This window comes from Clavelina lepadiformis, chromosome 4 (genome assembly GCF_947623445.1).
Source record: "Clavelina lepadiformis chromosome 4, kaClaLepa1.1, whole genome shotgun sequence".
Lineage (NCBI taxonomy): Eukaryota > Metazoa > Chordata > Ascidiacea > Aplousobranchia > Clavelinidae > Clavelina > Clavelina lepadiformis.
In genome coordinates, this window is record NC_135243.1 from 19,478,111 (window position 1) to 19,497,346 (window position 19,236).

A 19,236-nucleotide genomic window follows, 5' to 3' on the forward strand; every position below is an offset into this window, starting at 1 on the left:
AATAAGAACGCGCTTCCTGGAGTTAGTAAATGTTATACTTTACACCTGCTATCTATCTATGGCACTTCTAAATTTTTCCTATCTTTTACGTAGCATCGGCGAAAGGTGAAAAATTGCACCTCAATTCATTTTTTATCTCTCGTCTTTATTCTAACTCGTCCACTTGTGAGTTTGATGTTTACATTGATTAGCAGCGAACAATGATTATATATTTTGAGTTACCGAACTAGATTATACGTTTTCATGTGACAAAAATTAATCTTAACATTTCAGTCTCATGAAACATCGTAAATTTGAAACATCATACCTACATATTAATTATTTTAACATAAAATTAATAAAAAAGGATTTTCGCAACTAACATAGAAGTAGAGCAATGGAATATTGTGTTGCGTTGGGTGTTTTATTTACTGGTGTTTCATGCCAGTATACAGCTACACACATATTTTAACACGCAATTTTTTACTTGATTGTAGCAAGATATTGGGCAATCTGTGTTTATATATGGTTTATCACTATCAATCCTTGAATGTTGTACTTTTGATGAAAAGTTTTGAAGTAATGTCAAAGGATAATTTCAAAGATAAGAAATATTTGGCATAAATTGTATTTTATGGAGCAGTATAAAATTATTTCTCACTTTTGGAGCGATCACTCTTCAAACTGGATGATTTGGAAATTTTGTAGAAATGAAACTGGATGCACAGATACATTTTAAATCCGATTCGCGAGAAACAAGCATTTAGAACAGTATTTGTGCTGCCGACAAAGCATTAAGTTGAATACAGCCGCAACATTTGTAAAAAAAGCGTTCACAAACTTATTGAACTCGTCCCAAGTTGAATATATAACAGTACTATAGATCGGTATCCTTTGTTCCCTATACTTTGCTTTACAAAAGAATTGTTGCAATAGCGTGCAGTTAAACTTTTATAGAGTAAACAAAATTGATGTCTCTGTGTGTACGTTTTGAAAGCATTAAAAAGCATATGACTGGTTAACTTTAATTCCGAGATTGTTTCTTTTATAGCATTAGGCCACTTGATTGTAATAGAGTACGACATGCATCTACGCTGACCAATATTTTCATGTTTAAGTTGAGAGTAAAACTTTGTTTTGAAAGTTTGTTTCAAACTATTGCAGTTGTCATAAATGTTCAAACGATGAGAAACTCGATTCAACAAAAACCCTTTTTCATTTTAGGCGCAAACGAAAAGTTGCATGTAATTGATCAGTTACGACCGGATGATTTGGCACATTTTATAATATCAAAATCGCTAGAACGGACAAAGGTTAAAGCTATGGATAGCAGGCCTTGAAACTATCATCCAGCATAAGTGCTGCAAAATAACGCAATGATGATTATATCTTCGATTCTAATGTTTCATTCTTCAGGCAGTAGTGTGATAAATTTTCGCCAGGCTTCGATAGTTGAACGAATTGAATCAAAACAATGTACAGCATTGAAATACCATATTTTGAATGAATAAATTAATGTTTTGTTTTTAAGTCTTTCTCAACTAGAACCCCACAAATATTTTAGAATTAGCCGGTTAAGTTTCTTTATAAAGGCAGCAGTTAATGAAAGGGGTTAAACCTAAAACTTGTACAGAAACTTGGAAATGATTAAACGTTTGATAATTAATAATACGTAATAGTCACTTGATTCTGTATTGCGAGTTAGTGACATGTAGAATGTGAAAGTAAATATAATCGAAATTAATAAAAACACTTAAAAAATTTTATTAAATTTTTTGAATTAATAATCAACATTATTAATTAATAACATAAAGTATTACTTTTTCACTTGACGTCGGGCCAAAGACATGGGACAGATTTAGAAGTGGCACGTTTTATTGTTTGATACTTATTGACTTCATCCCAGGCGTTCTTATCAGATGTGGAATTGAGTTCAAAAAGTAACAATAGAAGAACAAGTTGGTGAAATTGATCAAAGTAAAACGAACTTCAATAAAACTCCGTCATTCTTTAAACATAGGTTGTCGTTCGTCTAATATCTTTCGTGGAATTTTATGTGAGGGACAAGTCCAAAGCAAGTTGATGTTTTATGAAAGAATACTATGAACTCCACATTCTTGAAAAGTTATTGAAGAATAATTTAATACGTGGTTCGGTAGTTATCAATAAAATAAAATCTCTGTTTTGTGGCATCCATTGTGGCGTAGTTGATGGTCCTTGTTATGTCATAGATTAGTCAAGCTGGATGACAAAATTCTGCTGCTATTGTTTTCGTTGCGCCTTAGCCGACTAATTTCAACAGTGTAGGTCATAACTTATGTCCAATTAGTCGACATGAAGAGAAACTAGCTACGTAAAGCACCGTAATTTAAAAAAACTATGATTGTTATAAACATTACAAATCCGAAAGCCCAATCATTTGCGCCTTTCAAGTAACGAATCCTTTGAAATAAATAGGTTACCCTTCAAACTATTCCCGTACTGGTTGCCGTGGTTGGGCAATAAGCTACCACCTATCAACCTATTAGTAGTTAGAGCAATCTATACAGTTGTAACACTTACATACGTGATTTACAGTAAGTATTGTATTCGAATAATGCAAAATTACATATCTATATTTTCCGTTATAGGCCCAAGTTAAAAGTGCATTTTTTAACCTAAAAGCGCACCATTCCTACTTTTTCGTGCCATTTGCTATCCAAGTTTTCATTCCTGTCCACCTGAAACTTTGAAAGGTACTAACTATTTGGGTTTTCCTAAGCTAAAAACACCAACCATGCTGCACTCTGATTTATTTAAAAACATTTTGTCTTAACCCTACGTAAGAGTCTAACAAAACCAGAGAAGTCTTACTTTTGTCAAGCATACAGTTCCAAGAGCTGTTGTTCGAAGAGTTGCAGGTCCAACGACCCAGCTTGAACAACCAATTGTCTCATCAAGGTGTCCCAAGGGTTACAAAAGATGAACAGTTATTATTCCATAACATATTACACGTCAGTAACTAGTTTATGCGTTACTGTATTGCCAAACGCATTGGCCATATGTACTTTACACTATTTCAAAACATGACCAGAGGTTTGGTTCTACATTTTACTTGTTGTGCAGCACAATAAGACCGTAGTCGGGGTAAATAATTTTTTACAGAGGCAAACAGGTCAAGTAAGTCTTTTGTTAAGTGTGCTGTTAAATATGGTTTAACAATATAAATGTTTTGTGCCAGAATTATAGAAAACTTGCAAAAGTAATAGGCCTAAGTGCTTCGTTTGCCTCAATGTAGCTACGGCCGGGCTATATTGCAGCGAATGAAAAGTTTTTTGAAATTTAGATGAAAACTGGCTGTTGTATAGCTTTTTTTGTATAACTTCTGTTATGAACCGCAGTTCTAAAAAATAAATAACTAGACTATATTTTCGAATCTTTGTTGTGGGATCGGCAGACTTTAAAATTTATGCAACGCTATCAGTGGGGCTTCACAGCCATCAGACAACAACATTAAGCGACATACAAAATATAAAAACCTGAAAACAGCAAAACGTGAAAACATTTTACATCAACAATAAAATCAAGATTTAAAACGTTACAATACAAAAGCACAGTGGGAAAAATACGTTTTTAGTAATCTTTACAAGAAGTTAAGGTTTTTGGTATCACGCACATCTTGCTGTATAGGTGATTCCAAGCCATGGTAGCTGACATGTATAGCGTACTGTTGCTGTAAACGACACGAAAACATCTTACTCATGAAAAATGAACTGATGAACTATAAACCAGTCATTAACGCAAAGGATATAACGTCTATTATAAGATATATATATATATATATATTATATCTATCATGCTTCTTTCAGGTCAAGAGTTCAGAAATAACATTAAGGTTTACAACTGTAACGAGCGTCGTGTAGTCAACGTTTTATGCAAAAGGTCGTCTTCTCCAAGTAAGCTGAAACGTGTTTAATATCATGTAATTATTCATACTTGTTAGTGCACGATCTGATCTTATCACCTGAGCTCGTATCGAAGTCATCATCTAAAGTGATTAATATAGTAAAGTTGCTACATAAAATATGCTTCTTCATTTATGCGTGTTCAGAAATAATCTTATCAGGCACCAGTTGGATTATCATCAGAGATGCATCAATATGTTGTGTTAAAACAAGGTTTTTGAAATTAGAGCATACAGCACTTATTGCATAGCAAAATTATATTTCTCAAATAATTTTTCACACTGAAATAAAATGCTATTTTTATATCGTGTGAAAAATATTAGTTTATTTAAAAAGGCGACATTGTAAGAAATAAGCAAGTCATACAAATATATTTGTAGGTTTAATCAAATTTCAAATGTTAATGTAGATGAGAAATATGAAGTGTGACATTTTGTTGCTTGCTTTGTTTGTTACTTCATTGCAAGTGCGTTCAAAGAAAATCGACTTCAATGACCTTTGGCAAGGCTTAGACAAGAACGTTCAAGAAGTTTTGCTGAAAATAAGCCCCAATATTTCGCAATCTGATTTGGTGTACGTACTACGTAAGTATTTTTGGAAAATTTTGCGCAAAAATTAACATATCGCCTACTACAGTATACTGAGCATAATTGTTTAAAATGTGGCGGCCAAATTATAAAACCGGCAAAAGAAATTGAAACCAAGCTTTGTATACGCAATTTCACAGTTATTTATTTCTAAATTAAAAGTCTATAGAAGTTATTTGTAGGATTATTACTAAGTTATTACAGATGTTGTTGGTTGCGACAATAACATCACGCTATAACTGGATATAGTGTGAATAGAATTAAGTCACTACAAATAAAACCATAATTCGATTAAAACTTGAAACGATTGAACAAATGTAAGCAAAACGTCTGACGTCATACCTTTGTCTGGCGAGAATATAATATTTCAGCAAATGATTCTTTAGTGGTTCCGGTGCAATGATAATTTGTTATGACAATTAAAGTAATAGATTAAGCTCGTAGGGTCATTTTATTTCTGTTGGAGTGCAAGTTACGTTAATGTTCTTGCTAAATTTAACTTGGACTTATTTCCTTTTATAATTTTTTCGAGTTTTTTTTATAAACCTATATTTAATTTTTAACTCGGCAATACTTCGTAAAGTTTGTATGGCTTATCTTGTATGTTTATCTAAAGCTTGTATTTGACTTGAACTGTAGTGTGCGGTAAATTTGGTAACATATAGACTTAACATGATTTATTCGATTTCCAGAAAAAACGGTTGTTTTATATATCTTTTATTTTATTTACAAAATGTTGCAAAATTATTAACATTGTTATCACCATTTAGGAATTTGCAATTACGACTCGCTTGAAGATTTACTGGGGACTATAAGTTCTAATATCGTAATACCGAAATGTCAACTGTCGGAATTCAATTGCAATTGTCCATTTTTTAATGAAGAATTACTTGAATGCATTCCGTGGAGATTTGTTTGTGATGGATGGACTGACTGTAGTAATGGAATCGACGAATTTCATTGCATTTGTCCACCTGGGTATTTTCAGTGCAACGACTGCAGTCGTGGTGGTGCAAATTGTCTTGATAAGAAATCTCCTTATGAATGTATAAATGAAAGCAAAATAGACGATGATTACGACGACTGCTGGAACCGAAGAGATGAAACAAAATTCAGGTTTATTGAAGACAAATGGAAGTGTGACAATGGCCAGTACATTTTTCCATCATTTTTATGCGACGGACTAGACGACTGCAGCGATGGAAGCGATGAGCTTAATTGCTCCGAAATAATTTGTCCTTCTTGGTCACCAAACAGATGTGATTGTAACATGGAAGGAAACAACACTTGCAAACACAGAAATCCTTGCTACGGCGACACAGGTGTGCTTTCAAATACACATTTATCTCATACCTGAAACAATGAAACATTAACATGTACTTTTAGTTAAAGTTAGTAAACAGTAGCTTCTTTTATTGACATAACCTTGACTAGGAAAACACCTTGTGAGAGTATACCTAAACAAAGATATCAAAATATTTTGTAAGCGGAGTTTCACGAAGTGCTTCTCTGTAATCCTTTATTAATGTATTAGACAGTTCAAAAGTATATTGCAATGACTGTCTTATATCGTATACACAAATCATAACTGTCAGTTTTAACCAACGTAACTATTTTTTCATACGCATCCCTTCTTTCTTTAAAATGATAAGTTGCCTGGCCTGATTTTTATAAAATAAAGATTTTGTAACGTCTTTCTACGTCTGCACATATTCAACAATTACTTGAAGCGCCTTATATTAAAAAAGGGTTCATAATTATAAAACTACGCAATTTTCTAGCCGATAAACGAAGTTAAGGTATGTACTAGTTAATTGCGTTGCACTTAGATTAAGTGCTTAACTCAAACACGGACCCTTTCGGAAACCATTTTGTACTAACTCTTAAAAGTCATCCTTGGACCTCTTGCATCTACAATTTATGTAGCCTATATGCCTTAACAATACAAGTATTTTTGTAGAACGATGCGATGGAATTGCTTGGTGTGAAGATCACACAGATCAAAAGAATTGCTCAGCTTGTCCAAGTAGTCTTCCAACTCCTTGCAACTGCAATCAGCTTGACAACTACACATGTAAAGGTGTTGGACCAACATGTTTCATTGAACTCGGTACAATACTAATTACAGTAAAGGTTAAAGTTCGCCCAAGGTTCTTGTTTCGATCAAATTCTGCAAAAATCTGTCAGATTTATAAATTAACACATGTAGTTATGCATAACTACAAAACAACAGTGAGTATGACTTCAACGTGGCAGTTGTATTTTTTTCCATAGCTAGATGCAACGGCGGCGTTGACTGCACAGATGGTTCCGACGAAATAAATTGTACTTGTACTGAAAACACTTTCAAATGTTCTTGTGTCGGACTCACTTGTAATGTGCAGGAAGGATGTATTGAGATGGAAAATGTCAACGATGGAAAGCTTGATTGCAAGGATGCTAGTGACGAATTTTATGTAAAAGCTTACAAACGAGTGCAATGCGGTCCCTGCGATATGACAATAATTAGATTGGATGAATCATCTAATTGTCGCTCACCATGGTGTGACAAAACTACCTGTTACGAAGTTCCCAGCTTAGAATGCTCACTTGAAACTATTGAACAATGCAACTCAACAGATGTTTTATGCACATCGTTTTGCCCAGACAATAGCTTGGACTGTAACAATATCCTACAATGTTCCGATCAAACAGAGATTTTGAATTACAACTTTTGCGATGGAAGTATTGACTGCATGGATGGCAGTGACAATGTCATTAGTGGAGTTGGTTTTAAATGCACATCGAAAGTTTCACCAGTTTCTTGTGTTATTCCGCAATGGAATCTTTACGATAACATTCCTCAATGCTTTGATAAGTCCGACTTATGCTTCAATGCAGATGGCTCTTTTAATTGCTTCAAATGTCTCGACAATCGTTTGATTATATCACCTAAGCAACTATGTGATGGTGTAATTGATTGCTACGATCTCTCCGATGAATGTCTTTGTGAGACTCCAACTTTGACAGAGTGCTTTGATATGTTTCAAACATCTGATCAGTCTGGGCAATCATGCAGTTTGAGTAAGAAATATATTTTGATCCAAGATATTTCAAATACATTATGCTCCAACGCATCATGTACCATTAAAAAACCGAAAGTGAACGAAACAGAACTGATAGTATGCCGTACAAAATGGGGGACTTCATATCCTAAAAAATGCGACGGAAGACCAGAATGCATCGATTTTATCGATGAATGTTTTTCATGTTCAAATCTACCAGCATTCTGTAACGACACCTGTCGTTCGTTCTTTCCCATGGAAGATCGTTATTGCGATGGCTTCATAGATGAGGCATGGCATCACTTGAACAATTCAAACTGCCCTCTAGGTTTTGATGAACGAAATTGTTCAAAAAGATATAAATGCCAAGCAGGAAGAAAGATCAATATAGACATAATGCAAAAATGCAATGGCATAGAAGACTGCAATGACGGATCTGATGAAATTGAGTGTGATGATAGACATTATTGTCTAACTACGCAGGGACTCATTTCTGTTCCTAATAACTACAAGTTGGACGGTAAACGAGACTGCATAGATGGAACGGACGAATTCAAGTTGGGTGTGTTTTCATCAAGTACAAATTTGATCGACAGTGTTGGGCTTTGTGTTTGGTTTTGGATCATTCTTGTAGTGATATTGGTCGGAAATACATACGTCATAATTTTTTCTGTCAAAGACTTGCAGTCAAAGGAACTGGGCGATGGAGCCAAATGCAATAAAACGCTTATTCTTAACCTTTCAATATCTGACTTACTTATGGGAATTTATTTGCTTATAGTAATGATAAAGGCTTGGGAGTTTAGCGGAGTTTATGCAAAATATGACGTTCAATGGCGTGTGAGTATGCTTTGTTCTATAGCAGGTAGCCTGTGTTTGGTATCAAGCCAAACCTCTTGCTTCATCATGGTAATTCTCACCGCTCTCCGCATGTACAGCGTATTTTTTCCTTTTAAAGCTCGTCACCCATCCGTGAAAGTTTGGGTCTCAGCAGCATTTGCCGCCTGGGTTGTTTCTCTTGTTATTGCTGTTATGTCGAATACCATTCACTACTTCAGACATGCTGTTATATTTCCTAATCCTTTCTCAACATCTGATACCGTAAAACATGATGACGTCATATCGTTTGCTTGTCGCGTGGCCAGTATCACCAATACAACGATGAATCAAAGCAGTAATACGTGGAAAGAATCACAAGCTATTCTAAGAGCACAGTTCAGGCAATATCCTATTCGAGGTGAAATGGGTTACTACGGAACTATAAGCGTGTGCATGCCCAGGTTATTCGTTACACCCAGCGATGGTTTCAAAGTATTTTCGACCACGGTGATTTCAGTTAATTTGTTGTCTTTTCTGTTTGTGGGTTTTGGTTTCATCTCAATCTACAAAAAATCATCGAAAAGGCCAACTCAAAGCGCAAAGGCCAAAGAGGAAAAGTTAAAAATGCGCAATAGAGTTTTCCGGATTATAATATCCGATTTACTCTGCTGGTTGCCAATTTGCATCATGGCGTTTCTGAGTTTGGCTGGAATTGAGCTTCCATCTGGAATCGAAATACTTACCGCGGGTGGACTTCTCACCATAAATAGCGCCTTGAATCCGCTTTTGTACTCACCCCATATAGAAGCGTTCATTGAGGGAATTGTGCGGAAAGTTCATCGAGCAGATAAATCTTCAAAGAAGGCGAACATAGAACTTAGAGTTTGTGATGATAGAAAATAAATGTAAAGACTATTAAGCGCATGACTGGCTGAATGTAAGACTAAACATTGTCAACTGCACATTTGACTGTAAAAATTCAGTCGCTACAATTTTTATATAAAAAGTCCAATATGTAACTGTATAAAGGTAAAAGATACGAAATTGTGACAAATGTACTTGTGATCTATGTTGTTATACCCTTCAGAAACTGCATGATGCTTTTAGTTAGCCAAAACGGCCGCAACCTTGTTTCTAAAATGAGATTTGTGAACCTTACAGTCTGTTTGGTTGCTCCGTTGTCAAGTAAAACTCTTTAGTGACGTCCAGGAATTCGACATCATATCGGTCATTATTTGAAATACTGTACTTTTGATTTCAAACCATTTGTATATTAAAACATTGTTTAGCGCTATTTAGAATGTTTAATGCTCAATTCGATTTCATTCTGCAATAAAATGCAGTAATTTATAATGACTATCGAATAATGTAGCAAAAGTTTTGTTCCTTGCAAATTCCTCACTCTTTATTGTTTGATGCGTTTAATTTAACTACAAGCACAAAACCGACTGTGATTCCGCGCGCCCTATAAATAGGCCTATATGTCTGTATGTCGTTGTATATTTATAGCCGTACGAAATATACTTTTGCATAACCGGTTCCTTGTTTAGTTTTTTTTTCATCAAAACAAGAACTTATAGTTATGGATTACCTGGTTAGGTTTTCAAATATTTATTTCAAGTTCAATTGTTGATTAATTATCTGTTAAATCACCCTTAAATCATTGCCATCCGTTGCAAATCAAGATTCATTGTAAATAAATTCATTAAAATTGGTGTAAATATATATAATTTATGTTATTTTAATTCAAATAAACTTTGAATAATAATTAATGATTAATAATAATCAACTAATTTAAAATAATTAATAAAAAATTATGCAAATTTAAATCAATTCCAACTAATTTATATATAATTATAAAACGTTTATAAAAATCAAAAAACCTTGAAGAAAACTCGACTGAAATATTTGAAAACGAAGAAAAGTTCGGTTTATTCCAATAAGTACTCTTCATACCTGTTCATGCAGCATCTTCGCTGTTAATATAAGGAACACCTCTTGGACCATCTCTTTCTTGGGTTTTTAAAAACTGATTTCAGCCTAACCAACTCTATATATACGATATAAAATAAAGTTAATACTGTTTAAAATCAATTTAAAAGCAGTAAGTACACAAAAAATATATTTACATTTCGGTAACTTAGGTTTGCAACATATTGCTTTGATAATTAATTAATCGTATAATGAAATAACATGCTAGAAACTCACAATATTTTCACGCCAAACTGGTTTGAAATCTCCATTAATCGGTAGCTTTTTCTTATCGGCAAAGTTCTTTTTTATACCGATTAATCTGTATTGATCGATTTGGCTTGGCCGATAAGAAAGATGAATATTTAGACAATTACTAAAATTTCTTTAAATTTAACTGATATATCTTAAACAACAACAGCAATAATAACAAAATAAACTACTGTAGTTTAGTTAGGATTTAATAATGTGACTCCTCATTAATGGAATTTTCCGATATTGCATTGCCGATAACTGTCCGATATTTATCAGTATATCAATATATGTAAAGTAAATTTTTTTTTCGTAAGGGTTGATTTAGAGATTTGAACAAATAGGCTACATACACTTTTTTTGCAATGTTTTTTTTCTGCTAAGTGCTTGTAATTTTTCAAGTGTCCACATCAAATTTTTACGAATAAATTTACTCCTCTCATGGGCTATTATCCCGCATTGCGTGCACGCAAGATTACTTAAACGTTGGTTGTGTTGTTTGTAAATGAATTGTGTTTCTAGGTTGATTAGAGATTGGAGCGATATACAATGAGGTTAACATTATCTCTACATCCTGGCCTTAAGATTTGATGAATATGTGCTTCCAATATTGAGTTGTTTTTACCGTTTTCAAAACATCCATGTTCGATAAGTAAATAAGAGAATTCGGCTAGCCAGTCCGGTCGTTATTCAAGGAAAGTACCTGGCAGTCTAGGCAACAAGGAAATGTCCGCGATAATTTCAATATTCGCGTTATCGTACACCAACCAGCACTGGCCAGGTAGCATATAACATGACGATCTAAGGTGCAGTTGCCCAGACCACCACAACTGCATTAACGGACTGGGCGTGGTGTTGAACCTGCAATACAAGCAAAATCCTGCAACTAACTAATAATTACTTTATGAAGTATCACGTCACAGAAACAACTTTTTTATTTACGACGAGAATAAAAATCACAAATGGAAAATTTGCACAATGTTAAAATCGTAATGAGGGAAAATTGTAAACGGATTAGCCTACAACGGCACCGGTTATGCAATACTAAGATATATTTATGGGATTATTCAATGCTATGCCGATATTTGTTTACAGTTAACCATGAGCAGTTAACATCAATACGATCAGCATGGATATATATATTGAAGCAAGGACAGAAGCGATTACAGCATTTCTTGACATAACAAACCAAATGAAATATGGAATATGACCCACTATTAAAGTATAGGAGTGACGACTTTTAAAGAATGAAATACTTTCATCTGCGTGAAATATGCAACGAACTCACTCGAGAAACGCAGAAATAACTAACAGTTTCACAGCAATACATTGAACAAAATGTCTTTTTATGGTTGAGACAGATATTTGGGCGCTTGAAGTTCGCTTGGTCCGTGGGCTAAAGTACAAATCGATCCTCTGGGACAATTTCCGTTGATCCAACTAAATTCAGCATAATGTTTCAATTAGTTTGATAACTTCATTTAAAATATAAGCATATACAGTTAACTTGTATCTATTTTAATTTTAAAGCAAGCGGTAACTTACCCTTCACAAATTTGGGTTTTAAACTTGAACACTGTCGAATAATCTTTACGTATTTCAAGCAGGTTATGGGCAAAGTTGCACTGTGGTCCATAAGAACATTTTCCTGTTATCAGTAAATCTTTGCAGAGTTTTGTTCTGAATTTCATGCTCAGTTGATTTGCTCCTGTAAATGCAAATAATACATTGAAATATGTTGCGATAAAACAGTTGAATGACAACCATGATTTGTTAAGCTTCATTAAAGTAAATACTTACTCATAAAAATCTGCCCTACGCTCTGCTAGAATACAAAAGTTAAGAACGTACTATGAGCATATACACATTTAGATCCCAAATTGCAGTTTACATTTGAAGTGAAATTTTTACAGAAACGATTCTTGTAGAAAGGAGAATTCTTTTCTTCTTTGTTGTGATAAAAAGTACATTTCTCTCCGTAAGGACATCTCCCAAATACGTAAAAATTTGTGCACGGTTTTGTTTTAAAATTAAGCACACTTACAGGAGGACGTCTCTCATTATTACCTAAACATACACATAATGACGTCATTAATGGCGAAGCAATAATTACCGGAAACATACAAACCTCAAAGTTATAAATTAGGGCTAGTTTGCAAGAAATATTTTAACCAACTTATTTCAGGGGGCACTACCTAAAAACTTACCATAGACGAAGAAACACTCCGAGCCAAAATTGCAGCTTCCAATTAAAATCCGACTTTTACTAAGACATGTCGGTAATGCGAGATCAGTTTCGTCACGTGACAAAGTGTCGTCCCAATGATTAAAATTTTCTGACGGCATAAAAGACTTTTGTGCTGTGCGAGGTAAAAACTCGGGGACGGTGAGATCTAAAGTACTGACGTAATTATGTTTTTCCTCGTGGATTAGGTCGCAGTTCGGTCCGAGTTCGCATAGACCTTCGTCGTGATACCTGATGAATATAAACAAATTTATGTCGTTTCGTGATGTCGATTACCTCTTTAATGATTTGTGCCTGATCTAACGTAACTCTAGTGACAGGTTTAAGCTACTATGAAGTCATGGTCACTTACTTAGGACATAATTTACTTTTGTTGACTTTACAACCAGAGGAATATCATTTCGTCCTCTCAAACGACGTGACTGGAAAATCTATAACAAAAACGTCATTAAAATTGACCAGAACCTGCGACTAATTTTGTTAGACTTTGTCATTTAACAATCTATGCTAACACTCTGACCTAATAAGTGATGTTATATGACGTTTTAAAACAACTCTTTGGCGGTCTGTTATATTGCAATGTTTATGTGAGCCAAGAGCTAGCAACTTTGATTAAATAATATTTTTAGGAAAAACTTCAACGTTTCATCACACACATCATCCAATAATTTCTACATTTGTAGGTTGTTATTGAAATTTACTGAGCTGCTATACCCATTAATACTTTAGTTCAAATCAATCCAATTATGACGTCACATTGACAAACATGAAGACGAATTTATTGAGGAAAACCACAACTTACCTTGAAATTCTGATCGACGACTTTCCATCTTTCTCCAGTAAAATTCAACAAGTGTATCACGAAAGTGGTTTAATAAATGTGTCTGAGGTCGAATCCAGTTTTCAAGGTATTTAAAGGAAAACTGTGCCTGATAAGAACACGCTTCCTGGAGTTAGTAAATGTTATACTTTACACCTACTATCTATCTATGGCACTTCTAAAATGTTCCTATCTTTTACGTAGCATCGGCGAAAGGTGAAAAATTGCACCTCAATTCATTTTTTATCTCTCGTCTTTATTCTAACTAGTCCACTTGTGAGTTCGGTGTTTACACTGATTAGCAGCGAACAATGATTATATATTTTGAGTTACCGAACTAGATTATACGTTTTCATGTGACAAAAATTAATCTTAACATTGCAGTCTCATGGAACATCGTAAATTTGAAACATCATACATACGTATTAATTATTTTAACATAAAATTAATAAAAAAAGATTTTCGCAACTAACATAGAAGTAGAGCAATGGAATATTGTGTTGCGTTAGGTGTTTTATTCACTGGTGTTTCATGCCAGTATACAGCTACACACAGATTTTAACACGCAATTTTTTACTTGATTGTAGCAAGATATTGGCCAATCTGTGTTTATACATGGTTTATCACTATCAATCGTTGAATGTTGTACTTTTGATGAAAAGTTTTGAAATAATGTTATAATTTCAAGGATCAGAAATATTTGGCACAAATTGTCTTTTACGGAGCAGTGTAAAATTAGTTCTCACTTTTGGAGCGAGTCTTCAAACTGGATGATTTGGAAATATTATGATGATGAAACTGGATGCATTTTAATACATTTTAAATACGATTCGAGACAAACAAACATTTAGAGCAGTATTTGTGCTGCCGACAAAGCATTAAGTTGAATACAGCGGCAGCATTTGTAAGAAAAGCGTTCACAAACTTATTGAACTCGTCCCAAGTTGAGTATAATAGTGCAGTCCCGTAGGTCGGTTTCCTTTTTTTTGCAACTAACATAGAAGTAGAGCAATGGAATGTTGTGTTGCGTTAGGTGTTTTATTTACTGGTGTTTCATACCAGTATACAGTTACACACAGATTTTAACACGCAATTTTTTACTTGATTGTAGCAAGATATTGGCCAATCTGTGTTTATACATGGTTTATCACTATCAATCCTTGAATGTTGTACTTTTGATGAAAAGTTTTGAATCTTCGTTCTTCAATTTCGTTTGCGCCTAAAATTAGAAAAGCTTTTTGTTGAATCGAAATTCACATCGTTTAATCATTTATGTCAACTGCAATAGTTTGAAACAAACTTAAAACTTTTCGTCAGAACATAGACATAAAAATATTGGTTAGCGTGGATGAATGTCACACTTTATTACAATCAAGTGGCCTAATGTTATAAATGAAACAATCTCGGAGTTAAAGTCGACCAGTCATATGCTTTTTAAATCCTCCAAAACGTACACACAGAGACATAAATTTAGTTTACTCCATATAAGTTTAACTGCACATAATTGCAACCAATCTTATGTAAAGCAAAGTGTAGGGAACAGAGGAAACCGATCTACGGTACTGCATTATTATACTCAACTTGGGACGAGTTCCATAAATTTTTGAACGCTTTTCTTAAAAATGCTGCCGCTGTATTCCACTTTGTCAATGTGATGTTATAACTGGTTTGATTGCAACATAGGTTGCCACATTTTGTTGAATAGAAACCGCGGCTACCATTTTTTTTATTTTTGACCGTTTTGTGAAACTTCTATTCGAAGGCGGCTTCTATTTTTATTACATGAAGTACCGGTAGTGTTGATTAGGTGACAATAAAATTCTGCGCTCTCTTTTGACAAAAAGGTTTTATTTTATTACAATCAGATCACTACTGTAATGTGACAATTGCTGTTTATCGCATGTGCAAGCTGTCAATGAAAGGCTTTATATTACACCGAAGCAATTTCATCATTGTATTCTGTGGCTTCTATGCGAGGGCGGCTTCTATTGTTTATTTTTAATCAAATCGTGCGGTTTCTATTCGAAGGCGGCTTCTATTCAACAAAATACGGCACTGGAAATTACTTCCTACAAGAAAGACTTAAGATAAATTTTCCGTAACAATCAATCACCACGGCTGTGTTGGCAACTGATACACTCGACATAATGATTGAACATAAAAAAATCATTTCGCGCACTTGACCCACCTTCACCTTTCATGGTTTGCTTTTAAACGCTCCTTGTGTCATTCAAACCTTGCTTTAGGATTCACGAACTGGGCGTGAGGATTGTCCTTAAAACTAGTGACGTAGCGACCCAAATACATCAGTGCAAGCAAGTTCTTCAGTGTTACCTCACAAAGGAAAATCTGTAAAACGCAAGAAAGCTCAAATACTCGTCCTGTGCGTTTGCAAACAAGAAAATATTTATGGGGAAATAGCTTACAGTGATATATTTTATTGTAGGTATACCGGAACCCACAGCAAGGAAAAAAATACGCAGAAATCACTGAGCCAAGTAATGTGGATGCATTTGACCAAGTCATAAAACATGTCGGGCATCAGGGATTGGAATTAAACTTACGACAGGATCAAGTTGGAACTTTATTTTACTCACACAAATCTGTATCCGCTTTGTATCATGCAGTAAAACTTTCCAGGCAAAAAATGAGAATCGCCCCAACCAGCAAAACAACAACCCAAACTTTGAAAGGACTCCACTCCCAACCAGGAACTGAACTCGCCGCTTTCACGACAAGGTTTGAAACCAAAGTGGAAATTGCAATCTTCTGCCTTCGCGGCAAGCTTTAAAAACAATGTCCAGCATTGAAATACCAAAATTTTTAATTGAAAAATTAATGTTTCGCTAGTCTTTCCCACCTAGAACCACACAATTATTTCAGAATTAGTCGGTTAGGTTTTTTGATAAAAGTATCAGGAACTGAAAAGTGTTAAACCTGCAACTTGCACAGAAACTTGGAAATGATTAAACGTTTGATAACTGGTATTAGTCACTTGATACTCTATTGCCAACTAAAGTAGGTACAGTAATAGGAGTTTAGCCTATGTCCAATTAGACGACATGAAGAGAAATTAACAACGTGAAGTTTCGTAATTGAATCAATTATGATTGTTATAAACATTAAAGATTTCAAAGTCCAATCTCATGCGCCCCTGTAGTTATGGTTCTTTTGGACCGAACATGGTTACCCGTCAAACCGGTACCGTACTGGTTGCCGTGGTTGGGCAATAAGCTATCACCTATCAACCTATTAGCAGTTAGAGCAATCTATACAGCTGTAACACTTACATAGGTGATTTACAGTAAGTATTGCTAAGCCTATGATTTTGTTGATATTGACTGTGATTAGTTACCTATTACATCATAAGGCCCTTGTACATACTAATTATCCAGTTTTTACTCGAACATTATACGAATCGGATAGATGTGTAAGAACATTTACGGTAACGTATAAAATGAAAAATTATCTTCATAGTGATAAGTTTTCCGGTGGTGACGTCATCAAGATTAAGAACTTCAGACAAAAATATTTTAGGAAAGAAAATATCAATCTGACACTGCATCGATTGCAAGACTGCGAACACGGCTTGCCACTTATACATAAAACTGTTAAAAAAACTTTGTCACTATGACTAGTCACGATGAAGATTGAGTGTCACATTCAACTTTTTATAACTAGCTTATTGTTGGTTGTTATAGAGCAACGTATTCACCAGATTTTCATTTTAAAGCATACGTTGCACGGTGGTGCGTATGACACATTGATCACACTTTTAAAATATTTGTATAAAAGTTAGTGTTGAAGTATATAAGCTTTTACGAGGCAGTCAGAAATAGCGATAATCACGAAATTATGTAAATGCAAATGTTTTATTCGACCTGTTTTGTTCTGAGGTTTGGGCGATATACACTTATACAGTGCAATTAGTTTAATCTGTAAATCCTGGCTGTAAGATTTCATTAAGATGTGCTTCCAATATTGAGTTGTTTATACCGTTTTCAAAACATCCATGTTCGATGAGTAAATGAGAGAATTCGGCTAGGCAGTCCGGTCGTTATTCAAGGAAAGTACCTGGTAGTCTAGGCAACAAGGAAACGTCCGCGACAATTTCAATATTCGCGTTATCGTACACCAACCAGCACTGGCTAGGTAGCATATAACATGACGAGCTAAGGTGCAATTGCCCAGACCACCACAATTGCATTAACGGACTGGGCGAGGTGTTGAACCTGCAATACTAGCAAAATCTTGCAACTAACTAATCATTTATGAAGTATCACGTCACAGAAACAACTTTTTTATTTACGACGAGTATAAAATTACAATTGGAAAACTTGCACAATGTTAAAATCTTGATGAGGGAACATTGTACACGGATTACAACGGCACGGTTTATGCAGTACTAAGATATATTTATGGGATTATTCAATGCTATGCCGATATTTGTTTACAGTTAACCATGAGCAGTTACCATCAATACGACCAGCATGGATATATGTATGTAAATTAGTAAATTCAAAACTGAAAAATCGTTGAAACAAGGACAGAAGCGATTACAGCATTTCTTGACATAACAAACCAAATAAAATACGGAATATCCCCCACTGTTGAAGTATAGGAGTGACGACTTTTAAAATAATGAGATATTTTCATCTGCGTGAAATATGCAACGAACTCACTCGAGAAACGCAGAAATAACAAACAGTTTCACAGCAATACATTGAACAAAATGTCTTTTTATGGTTGAGACAGATATTTGGGCGCTTGAAGTTCGCTTGGTCCGTGGGCTAAAGCACAAATCGATCCTCTGGGACAATTTCCGTTGATCCAACTAAATTCAGCATAATGTTTCAATTAGTTTGATAACTTCAATTAAAACATAAGCATATACAGTTAACTTGTATCTATTTTAATTTTAAACCAAGCGGTAACTTACCCTTTACAAATTTGGGTTTTAAACTTGAACACTGTCGAATAATCTTTCCGTTTTTCAAACAGGTTATGGGCAAAGTTGCACTGTGGTCCATAAGAACATTTTCCTGTTATAAGTAAATCTTTGCAGAATTTTGTTTTGAATTTCATGCTAAGTTCATCTGCGCCTGAAAATGCAAAAAATGCATTGAAATGTGTTGCAATAGAACAATTGAATGACACCCATGATTTGTTAAGCTTCATTAAAGTAAATATTTACTCACAAAAATCTGCCCTACGCTCTACTAAAGTACAAAAGTTAAGAACGTACTATGTGCAAATACACATTTGTATCTCAAATTGCAGTTTCCATTTGAAGTGAAATTTTTACAAAGACGATTCTTGTAGAAAGGAGAATTCTTTTCTTCTTTGTTGTGATAAAAAGTACATTTGTCCCCATAAGGACATTTGCCAAATGCATACATATTAGTGCACGGTTTTGTTTTAAAATTAAGGACGCTTGCAAGAGGACGTCTTCTATTATTACCTAAACATGCACATTATAACATCATTATAGATGAAGCAATAATTACCGTAAACATTCCAAACTCAAAGTTATAAATTAGAGCTAGTTTGAAACAAATATTTTATCCAAAAAATA

The 19,236-nt window shown here is 34.4% G+C and overlaps 1 protein-coding gene across 1 annotated transcript; it reads right to left on the reverse strand.

Moving 5' to 3' along the window:
• Positions 1-11,599: 11,599 nt before the first annotated feature.
• Positions 11,600-13,730, reverse strand: LOC143452927 (uncharacterized). The gene is made up of 6 exons (XM_076954078.1): positions 13,644-13,730; positions 13,194-13,272; positions 12,804-13,072; positions 12,448-12,663; positions 12,142-12,304; positions 11,600-12,036 (listed from the first exon to the last, which is right to left on the reverse strand). Exons 3-6 carry the CDS (start codon positions 12,940-12,942, stop codon positions 11,943-11,945), a joined length of 612 nt encoding a protein of 203 aa, XP_076810193.1. The 5' UTR covers positions 12,943-13,072; positions 13,194-13,272; positions 13,644-13,730; the 3' UTR covers positions 11,600-11,942.
• Positions 13,731-19,236: the final 5,506 nt, after the last annotated feature.